Source organism: Rhincodon typus, chromosome 7 (genome assembly GCF_021869965.1).
Source record: "Rhincodon typus isolate 14 chromosome 7, sRhiTyp1.1, whole genome shotgun sequence".
Classification (NCBI taxonomy): Eukaryota; Metazoa; Chordata; class Chondrichthyes; order Orectolobiformes; family Rhincodontidae; genus Rhincodon; species Rhincodon typus.
Window position 1 is genome coordinate 83,584,864 of NC_063338.1, and position 15,702 is coordinate 83,600,565.

The 15,702-nt window shown below is 40.8% G+C and overlaps 1 protein-coding gene across 1 annotated transcript; it reads left to right on the forward strand.

The window, feature by feature from the left end:
• The first annotated feature begins 10,287 nt into the window (after positions 1-10,287).
• LOC125483568 (fibrinogen-like protein 1-like protein) lies at positions 10,288-12,263 on the forward strand. Its single transcript, XM_048599464.1, has 3 exons — positions 10,288-10,324; positions 10,404-10,587; positions 11,442-12,263. Exons 2-3 carry the CDS (start codon positions 10,413-10,415, stop codon positions 12,071-12,073), a joined length of 807 nt encoding a protein of 268 aa, XP_048455421.1. The 5' UTR covers positions 10,288-10,324; positions 10,404-10,412; the 3' UTR covers positions 12,074-12,263.
• Positions 12,264-15,702: the final 3,439 nt, after the last annotated feature.

The following is a 15,702-nucleotide window of genomic DNA, read 5'->3' on the forward strand; positions in this document are numbered from 1 at the left end:
ATTTTGGGCACCTTGTTGTCTCGGATTCTCCAGCATCTGCAGTTCCTACTATCTCCCTAGTCCTAGACTCTCCCATAGGGGAAACAACCTCTCAGCTTCTAGCCTGTCAAGTCTGCTAAGAATTTTCCTTATGTCTCAACACATCTCTTCTCATTTTTCTTTATTCCGAAGACTACACGTCCAATCTACTCAATGTTTCCTCACAAGATAGTCCCTGTCTCCATAATCAGTATATCTTTCCTTAGATAAGGGACCAAAACTCTTCATTCTATTCTATTCTAGCTGAGATCTGGCTTGTACCTTGTATAGTTTTAGTAAACTTCCCTAATTTTAGAGTCAATTCATTTTGAAATAAAAACCCCATTCTCGAATTATAGAATTTTACAGTATAGAAGGGGTCTGCTCAGACCATCATGTCAGTACTGGCTCCTGAAAGAGCTACTCAGCTGGTCCCATTCTCCAGTTCTATCTCCGAGGCCTCTTTTACTTTCAAATGTATAACCAGCTCTCTTTTAAAACCTCGCTATGGAATCCACCTCCACCACTCTCCCAGGTAGTGCATTCCAAATTCTAACAACTTACTGAGAAAAGAAGTTCCTCCTCATCTCACTCCTAACTCTCTTGCTGATAATCTTGAAACTCTGACTCCGAGCTATTGATATACCAACTTGATGAAATAGAATATCCTCCTTTACCCTGTCAAAATTATTCATAATTTTGAACACTTTAAAAACCTCCTAATCTTCTCTGCTCCAAGAAGAATAAGCCCAAATACTCTAATCTCTCCTTGTATCTAAAATCCTTCAATCCTGTTATCACTCAAATAAATGTCCTTTTTACTCTCTTCAGAGTTTTAACATCCTTTCTTATGATTTGTAGAGGTGTTGCATCAGTTCCTTGCTTTTATACTCTAAGCATCTATTTATAAATCCAAGAATCCTACAAGACTGTTTCAATTGTTTCAACTTACCTGGCCACCTTCAGCAAATTATGCTCTTGGAACCCAAAGTTTCTTTGCTCCTGTACTCCCCTCACGGTTGTACCATTGAGCCTATACTGTCTCTCTGTGTTTCTTCTGCCAAAATGCATTACCTCACATTTCTCTGCATTGAAAATCATCTGCCCATTTGACTAATGTGCCAATGTCTCTCTGAAGTCACTCAGCATCATCCTCACAATTCATTATTCTCCCTAGCTTAGTATCATTTGCAATTCTGTCAGGAAGGGAGCTCCAAAACCACAATCAATTATAGTGAAAGAATTGTGATATAGCTCTAAGTCAGGATGATGGGTGACTTGCAGGCATGCTTGCAACTGGTGTTGTTCTTATGCATTTGCTGTCCTGTGATTCAAGGTAGTAGAGGTTGAAGTTTTGGAAACTGTTGAAGGATACTTGGCAGGTTGCTGAAAAGCATCTTGTAGATATGGGTGGCACAGTGACACAGTGGTTAGCATTGCTCCAGGGACCCATGTTCAATTTTAACTGTCTGTGTGGAGTTTACATGTTTTCCCCATATCTATGTGGGTTTCTGTCGGATACTCCAGTTTCCTCCAACAGTCCAAAGATGTGAAGATTGGTGGATTAGCCGTGGTAAAATGGGAAATGTGAGTCTGGGTGGAATGCTCTTCAAATGACCGGTGCAGACTGGATGGACTGAATAGTCTCTATCTGCACTATAATGATTCCATGATAGTATACCCTGTTGCCTCTGTGTGTCAATGGTGGAGAAAGAGAATGTTTGAGGTGGTAAATTGGGCGACAGTCAAGTAAGCTGCTTTGTCTTGGAATTCACTGAGCTCTTGAATAGCGTGGTATTGCAACCATCCAGGCATTTGGAAAGCATTCTATCACACCACTGACTGGAGCCTTGTAGATGGTACACAGGCTTTGGGAAGTCAGAATTACTCATTGCAGTCTTTGACCCGTTCTTGTGATAATTGTGTGTCCAGTTCAGTTTCTTGTCTACGGTAACACCCAGGATGTTGGTGGTGGAGGATTTAGCAATGGTACAGCCATTGAATGTCACATGGAGATAATTTGATTCTCACTTATTGAGAAGACTGTTACTTGGTACATGCATAACACTTACAAGGCCAAACCTAATGTTTTATATTAAACAGGAATAATGAATGATTCCACAGTAAAGGCATCTCTAGGTAACAGTGAAAATTAGGAAGAGCAACATATTATTTAAATAGAGAGGGATTGTTCATATCTAAGATACAGAGGGGTGTGACTGTCCTGGTATATGAATCATAAAAATGTTAGTATGCAGGTACAGCAAGTGATTAGAAATGCAAATGGGATGTTGTAAAGTAAGGGGAAATGAAATACTAAAATAAGGATGTTTTGCTCCAATTAAAGCAAAACACTGTGAATGCAGGAAATCTGAAACAAACCCAGAGAATCTGAGAAGGTCTGGCAACATCTGTGGACAGAGAGAAATAGAGTTAACAAAGAAGAGTTATATCAGTCTCGAAGAATTAATAGTGTTTTTCTCAACATCAATGCTGCCAGACCTGCTGCAGCAATTTTTGTGGAAGTTTTGCTGTAGTTGTATGGAACATTAATGCAGCAACATCTGGAGTGCTGTGCAGTTTTGGTCTTGTTCTTTAAGAAAGGATGTAAGTGCATTAGAAACAGATCAGAGAAGTTTTATTTAAGTGATATCTGCAATGGCAGAGATATCAGGTTGACAGGCTGGGCCCATGTCCATTGAAGTTTAGAAGAATGAGAAGTGATCTCAATGAAAATTGTAAGGTGTTGAGGGGATTTGACAGGGATGCTGAAAGGATGTTTCCCCTTCTGGGAGAAACGAAAACTAGGGGACACAGTTTAACACTAAGGGGTTTCACATTTAAAATGGAGATGAGTGAGATTTTTTTTTTCTTTTGGGTCTTTTGTAGCTCTCTTCCCCACAGTGTGTTGGAGCCAGGGTCAATTAATGCTTTGGAAGCAATGGTTGATCAATTCTTGAATATCAAGGGAGTCAAAGATTATTGGAGGTAGTTCGGGATGTGGACTTGAGGATATATTCACATCAACCATGATCTTATTAAATGGTGGAACAGACTGGAAGGCACAAATGACCTACTCCTCTTTATTCATATGTTTGCATGTTTGTCCAGGACTAGGTATATGTCAACATGGGTTGGTTCAATACTTTAGGAGATGCAAATAGCACTAAGTACCATAAATATTCAGCAAACATTCCCACTTCTGATTTTATGATGGCAGGAAGGTCATTGATGAATCAGATAAAGATGATCAGACTTGGGAACTACCCTAAGGAACTTATGCAGTCATATGCTGGGGCTGGGATGTTTGGCATCCAACAATGACAACCACCTTCTGTCATGTTTGGCATGCCCGCAGTCAGTCAGTGCAGGGTTTTCTCTGATTCCCTTGACTTTGATTTTGCCAGGACTCCTTAATGCCACACTCAATCAAATGAAAACTGAAAGAATTGTAGATGCTGTAAAGCAGAGATAAAAATAGAAATTGCTGGAAAAGTTCAGCAGGTCTGGCAGCATCTATGGAGAGAAATCAGAATTAACGTTTCAAGTGACCCTTCCTCAGAACTGATGGTAGCTAGGAAAATGTCAGTTTATATGCAGAAAATAGGGGGAGGAGGCTAAGGAGTAAATAGGTGGGGACAGAGCAAAAAGAGAGAGAAAAACAGTTGGATAGACAAAGGAGTGGATCTGGCTCGGAGTGTTGATAGCTGTTAATGGGAACTGTTAGTGGCTAACAATGAGTGGTGTGTAATAGCAGACTATGTGATAATAAGGTCAGAAATCACATGACACCAGGTTATAGTCCAACAGGTTTATTTGAAAACACAAGCTTTCAAAGCCTTGCTCCTTTGTCATCTGATTTCAGACCTTGTCCACCCAAGTCCAACATCGAAACCTCCACATCACATGTGATGACAAGGCCTGGTTGTGGAGGCTCGGGTAAAGACATGGGAGAGTCATAGTGTCATAGATTCATAGAGATGTACAGCATGGAAACAGATCCTTTGGTCCAACTCGCCCATGCTGACCAGGTATCCTAAATAAATCTTGTCCCATTTGCCAGCATTTGGCCCTTATTCCTCTAAACCCTTTCTATTCATATACCCATCCAGGTGCGTTTTAAATGTTGTAATTGTCCCAGTCTCCTCCACTTCCTCTGGCAGCTCATTTCATACATGCACCACCTTTTGTGTGAAAAAAATTGCCCCTTAGATCCCTTTTAAGTCTTTTCCCTCTCACCTTAAATCTATGCCCTCTAGTTCTGGACTCCCAGGGAAAAGACCTTGTCTATTTACATTGTTCATGCCCCTCATGATTTTATAAACTTATATAAGGTCACTTCTCAGCCTCTGATGCTCCAGGGAAAATAAGCCCAGCCTATTCAGCCTCTCCCGACAGCTCAACCCCTCCAACACTGGCAACATCCTTGTAAATCTTTTGGGAACCCTTTCAAGTTTCATAACATCCATCCTATAGCAGAGTGACCAGAATTGCATGTAGTATTCCAAAGGTGGCCTAACCAATGTCCTGTACAACTGCATCATGACCTCCCAACTCCTATACTCAATGCACAGTCCAATAAAGGCAAGCATACCAAGTGCCTTCTTTACCTATTTACCTGCAACTCAGCTTTCAAGGAACTATGAACCTGCACTCCAGGGTCTCTTTGTTCAGCAACACTCCCCAGGACCTTACCATAAAGTGTATAAGTCCTGCCCTAGTTTTCCTTTCCAAAATGCAGCATCTCACATTTATCTAAATTAAACTTCATCTGCCACTCCTCGGCCCATTGGCCCAACTGATCAAGATCTGGTTGTACTCTGAGGTAACCTTCTTCACTGTCCACCACATGTCCAATTTTGATGTCATCTGCAAACTTACTAACCATACCTCCTATGTTCACATCCAAATCATTTATATAAATGACAAGAAGCAGTGGGCCCAACACTGATCCTTGTGGCACACCGCTGGTCACAGGCATCCAGTCTGAAAAGCAACCCACCACCATCATCCTCTGTCTTTGACCTTAAAGCCAGTTCTGTATCCAAATGACTAATTCTCCCTGTATTCCATCTGATCTAACTTTGCTAACCAGTCTACCATGAGTAATCTAGTTGAATTTTGGCCAGGGAACAGGGTGGTGTGATAAAGTGGCAGGTAACTAGAAGTTCAGGGTCTTTTTTGCGAACAGAATGTAAGTGCTATGTGAAGCGCTCATCCAGTCTGTGCTTCGTTTCTCCAGTGTAACGGAGACCACATTGTGAGCAGCCAATTAAGTAGACTAGATTGTGCGAAGTACAGGTAAAGTGCTGCTTCACCTGGAAGGTGAAATACTGCCTTCATCAAATAATGCCTTGATGCCAACACCAATCATTCTCAACTTACCTTAATGCCACAGTTAATGCCAAGACCTGATTTCTTTGCTAATACAAAAACTACAGGAAATACTGGAGAAACTCAACAGTTCTGGCAGCATCTGTGGAGACAGAAATAGAGTTAACTTCTCAACTTCAAGACATAACATTAACTTTATTTCTGTCTCCACAGATGCTGCCAGACCTGCTGAGTTTCTCCAGCATTTTCTATTTTTATTTCAGATTTCCCTCATCCACAGCATTCCACTTTTATACAAAATACTGGAATGTGTTGAGAGCTAAGAAATTATGCAAGATGATATAATGGATGGTCGTAATCTTCAGGAATTGTGAAGTCCCTTATTGCAAATTGGAATCCAGAGCCAAGGTCAACTTTTTTTTAGTGATTTATGTCAAAATCTGTTTGCATTCTTTGGTTCTGACCATCTGGATTGAAGTGATGAATTTATATTTGAATGGATTTCATGTGTTGGTTGATAGGCTCCTTTCACTGAAAGACATAACAGAACCAGATGGGTTGTGCAGGATATTGGATGATCTGATTGATTAAATTCTGATTCATAAATTTCAATGATGGGCTTTGAACAGGAGAGTATGGGGGTCCCCAGTTAATGAACACAATCACATACAGTGGTGTAATTTAAAAAATCCTAGATATGAACATTTCCAGTACTCATGAACAGCTGTTTTGCATTGCATTCTGACCTGCGTACTAATTGACTTGTAAACAGACTCCAGATCAGAACCCATTCACAACCCAGGGGCTGCCTTCTATGGATTGCTTGTCTAGCACCACAACCACTCCTTCTGCCACTAAGGGGTGGCTGCAGGGGAGCAACTTGAAGTACGTCCATTACGTAAAAAATGTTTAGAGATTTTAAGGATCTGTTTAGAGACCTTTGAAACCAGTGATCCTGAAAACAAGAGAGCACATGTATTGGCTGCGCAGACTGAGTAGGCCAGATTAGAGAGCAGTTGAATCTACTGTTTTGATGTGGGATTGGAGTCACACAAAGGCCAGACAGAGTTAAAATGATAGGTCTCCTTACTCTAAAGTCTTGGAGGCTCTCCTACAACTGGTGACAATTGAAACAAATAAAGCATGTGCTTAGTGTGGTTGCATCAAACATGGCTGACAGGGAGACTTTCCCATTCATACTGCTTGCCATAGGCTTAGAGGAGGGATTTATACTTTGATAATCAAATTATCTGGACATGTGATGAACTTACTAGAACTTCAGCTCGGAGGTGAGGATGTAACCAACTAGATCTGCTCTAAAGGACAGTGCTGAGCTATTACTGATAGCAGTTATTTGCTCTTACGTACCTTAAACTGAATTCAAATTCTCAGACTTTCATGGCAAGATTTGAAATTTCAAATTCTGGATTATTAACTCAGGAATATAACCATTATGTTGCCAAGGAATCCATTAATAGATAGTCCCGTCCAGATGATATGTCTTGTCATTTACTCAGTGATGGAACTCTATGTGCCATGGACAATCAAATGACATTTTTGCTGGACCAGTCTTTGCTGTGATTGCTACAATCAACAAGCTCTGCTTTGTAGTTTCTATAATTTACCTTTCTTTCCCATGGGCGGCACAGTGGCTCAGTGGCTCAGTGGTTAGCACTGCTGCCTCACAGCACCAGCAACCTGGGTTCGATTCTACCCTCTGGCGACTGTCTGTGTGGAGTTTGCACATTCTCCCCCTGTCTGCGTGGGTTTTGTCCGGTTTCGTCCCACAGTCCAAGATGTGCAGGTTAGGATGGATTGGCCGTGCTAAATTGTCCCATAGTGTTCAGGGATGTGTAGATTAGGTGGGTTACAGGGGAATGGGTCTGGGTGGGATGGTCTGATGTTCGGTGTGGACTTGTTGGGCCGAAGGGCCTGTTTCCACACTGTAGGGATTCTATGTTTTTCTCTACCATCCTTATTTAATCTTTCAAACAATGCTTGAATTCTTTTCAATAAATTGAGCACATTCTACTTTTGCTTGATATTGTTTCATCCTGGAATTGAGTCTCTAAATTGTAGAACCATACAGTTCAGGTAGAAGCCATTTGGCCCATCATACCTCTACAGTATCCTATTAATCAAGCTCACCTGTTCTATCTCCATAACAATGCAATTTTATTTCAAGCATGTGAGGTGAGGTGATGGCCTGGTGGTGTTATCACTAGAGTATTCATCCAGACACCCTGGTAATGTTTTGGGGACCCAGGCCTGAATCCTGCCACGGCAAATGGTAGAATTTGGATTCAATAAATATCTGGAAATAAGAGCCTAATGATGACCATGAAACCATTGTCAATTATCATAAAAACTAGTCTGGTTCACTAATGTCCTTTAGGAAAGGAAACTGCCATCCTTACCTGGTATGGCCTACACATGACTCCAGACCCACAGCAATGTGGTTGACTTTTAACTGCCCCAGGACAATTAGGGATGGGTGATAAATGCTGGTCTGATCAGTGATACTCTCATCACATGAATGAATTTAAAAAATATACAGTTAAGTTCTGAGCTCCGATATAAATGTCGCTGATCTGGAACATTTGGTGATATTCAGCAGAGATGACGAGGATCTTGCCCATTGAATAACATATCTTTCCCTGGAACGAGGCTATGGAGGACAAAAGTGCCCTGGGAGCCATTGGACAACCAGAGACTGGCAGCTGAGCATTGCAGGCAACATCTCAGCATCAGTGAAGAGCCCAGGTCAGAGGTGACTGTGGGCAGGGGTTGGTGGGCCTCGGGAAAGGCAGGTGGGGGTGCTGTGGTGGTGCAGTCTGCAGTAAGGCAGTCTTCTGGATCAGGTGCTGTACATTTGAATGATAATCCCAATGTCAGAGGGACCAGTAGTTTTTGAGCTCCCCATGTGCCATCTCCTTCATGTGCTGAATACAAGCAACTGCAGGATGAAACCCTCAAGTCTGCATTCATTGCCTACTTAAGGGTTTCTATTAATGGTGGAGCCTTCCGACCCCAGATGTAAGGGGGGCAGAGAAGGAGAGCAGCAGAGTTAACACCCTCATGCTTTATTAAATGCCCCTACAACCAATTGCTCCTTAGAATAGGGCATCAGGTTCTATCCCTTAACCCTGAATCTCACTTCAGAGATCCTGCCTGATCTAATGAGTATTTCAAGCATTTCCTTGCCTAATATCTGCCTTTTTAAAATAATACCATAAGTATGTGCCCTTTTATTATTACGTTTCCTGCCAAGTTCTTCTAACTTACTCCTAATTCTGAACATCTGTATTAAATCTCCCTTTAACCTTTTGGTCTTAAAGAGAATAATCCAATTTTCTCAGTGTTTCTACGTGCCTGAACTCCCTTACCTCGAATCATCTTCCCACCCCCTCCAAGGCCATGACAACTTTACAAAGTATGATGTCCAGAATTTGACAGAAGCTGATGGATAATTAGAGATGTATAAATGTTTAACATAATATCCTCACTTCTATACACTGTGGTTACATTAGTAAAGCCAAGAATCCCAAATGCTTTTTTATTAGTTTTATCAGTTTGGCATGTTCCTTTAAAGAACTGTGTAGGTCAACCTTTCAGTCCCTGCACCTCTTTTAAAAACTTTTAACATTTGATTTGCATCACTTTCTGCTTCCTTGCATTGCATTTTACTTGTCATCCCTGCCCATTTCAGTTGCCTTTCCTCCTAGAGGCTGCTGTATCTGCTGTATCTGGTGTTTATTACATTTCTGAGTAATAATTGAAAATGTTGGTTCTTTGGGACATTATTGTATAATTTCCTCCAGTTGGAAGAGTAGCCATTGATCACCAAGCAATGCTTTTTACCCTGCAACATACAAACTACCATCACCGCTTCTATCTCAGGAATTCAATCTTGGTAACAGAGCTATTGTGTGGGACCCTTTGAAAGTCCATATACACGATATCAACTGCACTATCTTCACCAGCTCTGTTCATACCTCAAAGTGTCCAATCAATTTACAGAGATAATTTTCCTTAACAAGATTGTGCTGACCATTTTTAAAATCAATCTATATCTACATTTACATCAATTAATTTTGTGCTGGTCCTCTGTCCCTCAAAGCTGATGTTAATCTAACTGATCTGTACCTGCAGGATTTATCCCTGTTTGTTTTTTTTTTAAAAAAAGTTTAATTTTTCATGTTAATCTCAATATCTTCAGTCATTGACTTACCTCGAGATTTAAATGTCTTTACTTTTTACATGGTGTTCACTTCATCTGTACCAATTGCCCCTTCTTCCACTACTTATTTGCTGTTAGTTGCTACTACTTGCTATAATTTTCATTCTATCTGAGTCAAAGTCCTCTTCAGCCAACTATGATTAATCTTTTTTTTAGTTGGGCATATTAACTTTTGATTGTCCCTCTCCATAACCGCTATAAACCTAACGATACTGAATCACTGATTCCCAAAACTGCTTGTCCAGTTCCACCCTCTCCTCGCCCTTTACATTGCTCTTATCCAGTCCAGATTAGGCTATTACCGCTTATCATGTCACTTATGTTTTTAGATCTTTCTGAAATCTGTCAGCAAATTTGTTCATCTATCTCCTTCTCATTATTTAGTGTTCTATGGTATACACCCAACAGCACCGCAATACCTATTTTGATATGGCTGTTTGTTTTGAGATCTTAATTTGAAAAGTGCTTAATCACTATAACCTTGATTTTTTTTTAAATTCAAGGAACTTGTTGTATTTTATATTACAGGTGGTGAGCGTAAATTATCAGTCACTATTTTCAAGCTGTTAAGGCGAGTTATTGACAACACAATATTCAGATGTTCAATATGCCTTGTGTAAATATTCAATGTGTTAATGATTTTACATCCAGTATGACACAGGTATAAAATGCAAGTAGCATTGTGCACAGTGTTTCTTTTCCAGCAATTACTTCACAAAGGCATTGCCTTCAGTAAGTTGTGACTTCTTTTAAGTAGACATAAGGACTAAACATTGCATTGGCTAATCAAAAATACTTGTATCTTTTTCAGAGTTGAAGCATGTTTTCCCACAGAACTTTGAGTTTTCTGCTCCTTACGATCTTTGCAGTTGAGAAGTGCTCTGCTTTCACTACAGTCTACTCCAGCCTCTTTAACAGAATTGAAAACATAGGTGCATTGACTGAAGAGCAAAAGTCAAAAATTTTGAATGTAAATCCAGGTTCTATGGAAAAAGGTAAATGATTATTATTGGCTTTGGCTTTAGTGCAAGCATTTTTCCATCTTAATTAATTATGTTATAAGTTAAGCTGCAGTCAAACTCGATTTTTATGATAACTTTGCAACCATTTCTAATTGTATATTGGAACAAAACTGGGTGATATAAAGCAGAAGGTCAGATCCTGATGTCAAACCAACCAAACCTGGGCACTATATGGAATGGGATCCAATGCTGGCATTTAGAATTATCACAGTTTATTTTACTGAAGAGCAAATTTAATGATATTTAGTGGTTGTTGCTTGTCTTGTTAATGATACATGATAGCCAAATTAGCAGAATTGTCTTGATACTAACGAAGAAGTATGCCACGAAACAGTATAGATGTTATAGTGCTGTTTCAGGAATAGAGCTGCATTATTTCTTTCCATGTGTTATATTGTCATAGAATAAAACAAATGTGTCATGACCTACCTACTTTTCTGGGTTGACCTTAAACTCAATGATGATCTAAGAGGACATTTCTTCAACATATTCATGATCACCTTCTTTTGAAAGTGAGATTTTTCTTTCATTCAATAAAATCACAAAGTCTATTGAAGTATTATTTTGCAACTATTTGTTCTCACTGGGAAAAACTTATCTGACAGTTTAAAATATATTGCCATTAATGCAACAGCCTTTCAAAAGTATAAAGCAAAACCCATACCCGAAGCTTTGCATTTTAATGTGAAACATGCAGTGACATAAAACTGATGTGCCAGTGCAACATATTAGAGCAATTTTGTATTTTTTTCATTCATAATAAGATGACCACAATGTAGCAATTTGTAAATACATATGACTTTCAATTGCCATCATTGATCTTTCAGTGGTAATGAAGCAAGACTGCATGGCATTGAACCGCAATGCAGATAAGCGCAGTGGTATCTATGTTATCCAACCCAAAGGACATAAACCATTGGTGGTCTACTGTGTCATGGATAGTCCAGGTAAAGGATGGGTGGTGCTGCAACATGTCACGAAGAACAGTAATATTTCCTTTGCAAGACATTGGGATACTTACAAGCACACTTTTGGCAATATGGAAGATGACCATTGGCTGGGAAATGAATACATCCATTGGATCACACAGCAAGCTCATTATGACGTGAGATTTCTCATTGACAGTGGTTTTGAAAAAATTGCAATTGATTATGCCAGCTTCAATGTTGAGAATGAAAATAATAAGTACAAACTGAGACTGGGTGCTCCCATCGGTGTTTCCCAGACTGAGAAAAATTTGGTCATCAATAAAAATGATAACATGATGTTTTCTACCAGCGATCAGGATAATGATAGAAATAACACAGAAAATTGTGCAGCTACAGTTGGAGGAGGCTGGTGGTTCAATCACTGCTCCTCGGTAATATTCAATAATCAGCAAATTCGCTGGCCGGGTATTTGTGACAACTGTCAATCTGCCACCATTTTAATCAGACGTACTTTTGAAAATTGCAAGTAATCTTGTTATCAAGCAGGTAGCTTGTTGCTGAATAGTTAAACACATTTTGTGCTCATGATTTTCTGGCAACTGCAATGAAACTTGTATTGCTTAATGCAGTTCAGTAGCATAGCAATAAATCTATCAAAATGATAACCACATCTAGTTTCTTGTTTGAATGACTGAAATAATTAAAAGAAAAATAAGATCGTTTTTGTGGTGTTTTCTTATCAAGAAACTGCGGTGAATCACATAGAAACATTTTTAGAATTTTTGAAAGTTATTCCAGGTTGTATATGAAGAATATTGTATTTCTTGATTTAAAATTACATTGCACATATGACGCAGAACCGGGCCATTCAGCGTAACAATTCCATGTCAGTGTTTGTTCTTCATTGGAACCTCTTCTCAACTTTTCTAATCCAAATCCACCATCATAACCTGTGGGCCAGAGAGTCAAGCAGCACATAAGGGAACCTTCAGCCCATCTAGTTTTCACCAACCTGTCTACACCAATCCCACTTTCCTGCAGTTGGCCCCAAGCCTCGAATGTAATGACACATAATCCACAGAAGTTCCATCTCATTTGCACTTCCAGAAACTAAATACTGCAGATGATGGAAATCTATGAATACTAAACAGAAAGGCTGGAAACTCTCAACAGGTGTACTAGCATTTGTGAAACATGACTTTTCATCAGAATATGACTTGAAACATTACCTCCGCTTCTCTCTCCACAGATCAGTGTTTTCTCTTTTTATCCCTCACATGCCTAGCTTCCTTTTAAAAACATCTCTACTGTTTGCCTCAATCATTCCCTTTTGAACTTCACATTCTCACCACACTTTGGGTGATGAAGTTTCTTCTGAATTTCCTGTTGTATTTCTTAGTGGTTATTATACATTCGTGACCTTTAGTTATGCTTTCCACGCTGGAGTAAACATTCCCTCGGTATCCACTCTAACTAAATCTCCCAGAACTTTGAAGACCTCAATTAGGCCAGACCTCAGCCTTCTTTATTTAAGACAAAAGAAACCCAGACTGTGAATCCTTTCCTGAAACGTACATTCATGCCTTTCTGACATCATAAACATAAATACACACCTGCCAGAGTGCCTAAATATCAGTCTTCAGAACAGTCTTCAGTGATCTATGATTCTATCTAACTAAGATTCGATACTTATTGGTATAACTTATCCATTTTTCAATTCTAACCCCCTAAAATAATTTAGGGTTTGTATTTTTTTATGGCTTTGCTAAGCTATGGCTTAACTTTTAATGATTGATATAGTTGAACTCCAAGATTTCTTCTTTCTGCTAGAAGAGAATGTTATGATGCTGGTAAAAATGGACTATTAACTTTTGACTTCCTCAACTGATTTTTAATACCCAGTGTAGTGATTGGGACCAGGTTGACCTCATAAACTATGAGGCTCTTGATTGGTGTTGTTAACCTGGGCTAATCAGTAAAGCCTTGCCAGACCAATATAATCAGGAAATTAGAATCTCCTCAGTTGAGGATTGACTCCGAGCTGGCTGGCCACAGCCAGTGTACTGTGCACAATTAAATAAAGAGTGATTTGGTGCCAGGACCCGGCCTCTGTGCAGTTATTTCATCCAGGAATGTTCATGGACTAAAATGGTATTTAAGAAAGGAAAAACACTGACTTAAGATGGTTCTAGTGATCACCTGACCATTGCTTAAGCCAGTTAATGAAACCATCAATTAACAAGACACAGGATGGAAAAGAATTTCACCAGCCCTTGAGTGGTATGGGCAATAATGAGGAATTAGGGAGAATGCGATGAGAATGGGAAAGTGATTCTCAACATTGAGGTAGAAAGTCCAACTTTCTCCTTAAGATTTCAATAGCTAGATCAGAATTTTACTAATAAGTGGCAAGGACCCAATTTCCATGCATTGGCATTTCATTATTCGCCAATCCTGTCTCATTTATATATTCAAGCAGTCCCTGGGTTGTGATTGGGTTCCGAACTGGTGCGTGTTTGCAAGTCAATTTGTATGCAAGTCGGAACACAATGCAAAACAATATAAATGAGCTGATCGTAAGTACTGGAAATGCTCATATGTCAGGTCTTTAAAATTACACCCCTGTATGAGATTGCTTTCATAAGTACGAGTGTACATAAATCAGATGTTTGTAAATCAGGGACCCTCTGAAGTTTGCAATTCTCCCAGGCATTACTTTCTTAGCACTCAATCACTTTAGACATATTGAGTGCTCAAAGTCTCGTTATCTTGCCTTGTAATGCATGCTGCTTAATGCAGAATTTTACATCTCTGCCTTGCCTCCTTCCTTAGTGCGGACAGGAAGCTGGGCAGCTTGTCATGGTTACCAGCACTGAACAGTCAAGAGGGTGGACATGTTGCTATACAGCACCATGCTACAGCAACGTTACACCTATAGCACGTGTCACCAGCCTATGCTGCATGTGCTTCAACCAAACTGCCATTTCTGAAAATCTAGGGGGAGCAGTGGTGGCTCAGTGGTTAGCACTGCTGCCTCACAGCGCCAGGGACCCGGGTTCGATACCACCCTCAGGCGACTGTCTGTGTGGAGTTTGCACATTCTCCCTGTGTCTGCATGGGTTTCCTCCGGGTGCTCCGGTTTCCTCCCACAGTCCAAAAATGTGCAGGCTAGGTGGATTGGCCATGCTAAATTGTCTGTAGTGTTCAGGGATATGTAGCTTAAGTGAGTTGTAGAGGGATGGGTCTGGGAGGGATGGTCCAAGGGTTGGTGTGGGCTTGTTGGACCAAAGGGCCTGTTTCCACACTGTAGGGATTCTATGAGCAGTCCTTAGTTGAGTGAAGGGGGATTATGGCCAATCAGGGGCAGTGGTCACAATAAGCCAAAGGGATTGTCTGATTTCAGTCCAAGAAGTAGGCTACAGCAGTCAAGCCCTAGGTGTGATCAGGGTCTAGGGATGCATGTCCTTCCATATCCAGGGAATGGAGGGGAGTGTGGAGCAGACAAGGGAGTCAGGGATGGGTACCCGCATGGGCCCAAGCTATGCCTGCCTCTTTGTAGGTTACGTGGAACAATCCCTCTTCCGTACCTACACTGGCCCTAAACCACACCTCTTCCTCCATTACGTTGATGACTGTATCGGCACCACCTCGTGCTCCCACGAGGATCTTGAACAGTTCATCCACTTCACCCAACACCTTCCACCCCAACCTTAAGTTCACCTGGACCACCTCTAATACCTCTCTCTCCTTCCTGGACCTCTCTGTCTCCATCTCTGGCAACCACCTAGAAACTGATATCTATTTTAAGCCCACTGACTCCCACAGCTACCTAGAATACACCTCCTCCCACCCACCTTCCTGCAAAAATGCCATCCCCTATTCCCAATTCCTTCGCCTCCGCCGCATCTGCTCCCAGGATGAGGCATTCCACTCCCGTACATCTCAGATGTCCTCGTTTTTCAAGGACCGCAACTTCCCCCCCTCAGTGGTCGAGAACGCCCTCGACCGTGTCTCCGGCATTTCCCACAACTCATCCCTCACACCACTTCCCCGCAATAACAACCAAAACAGAATCCCCCTCGTCCTCATGTACCACCCCACCAACCTCCGGATCCAACGCATCATCCTCCGACACTTCCGCCATCTGCAATCCGACCCC

Coding starts and splice junctions, on each gene's coding strand:
- LOC125483568 (XM_048599464.1), top strand. CDS start 10,413: ATGTTTTCCCACAGAACTTTGAGTTTTCTGCTCCTTACGATCTTTGCA. Junction 10,588..11,441: donor TCCAGGTTCTATGGAAAAAG/GTAAATGATTAT, acceptor TTGATCTTTCAG/TGGTAATGAAGCAAGACTGC.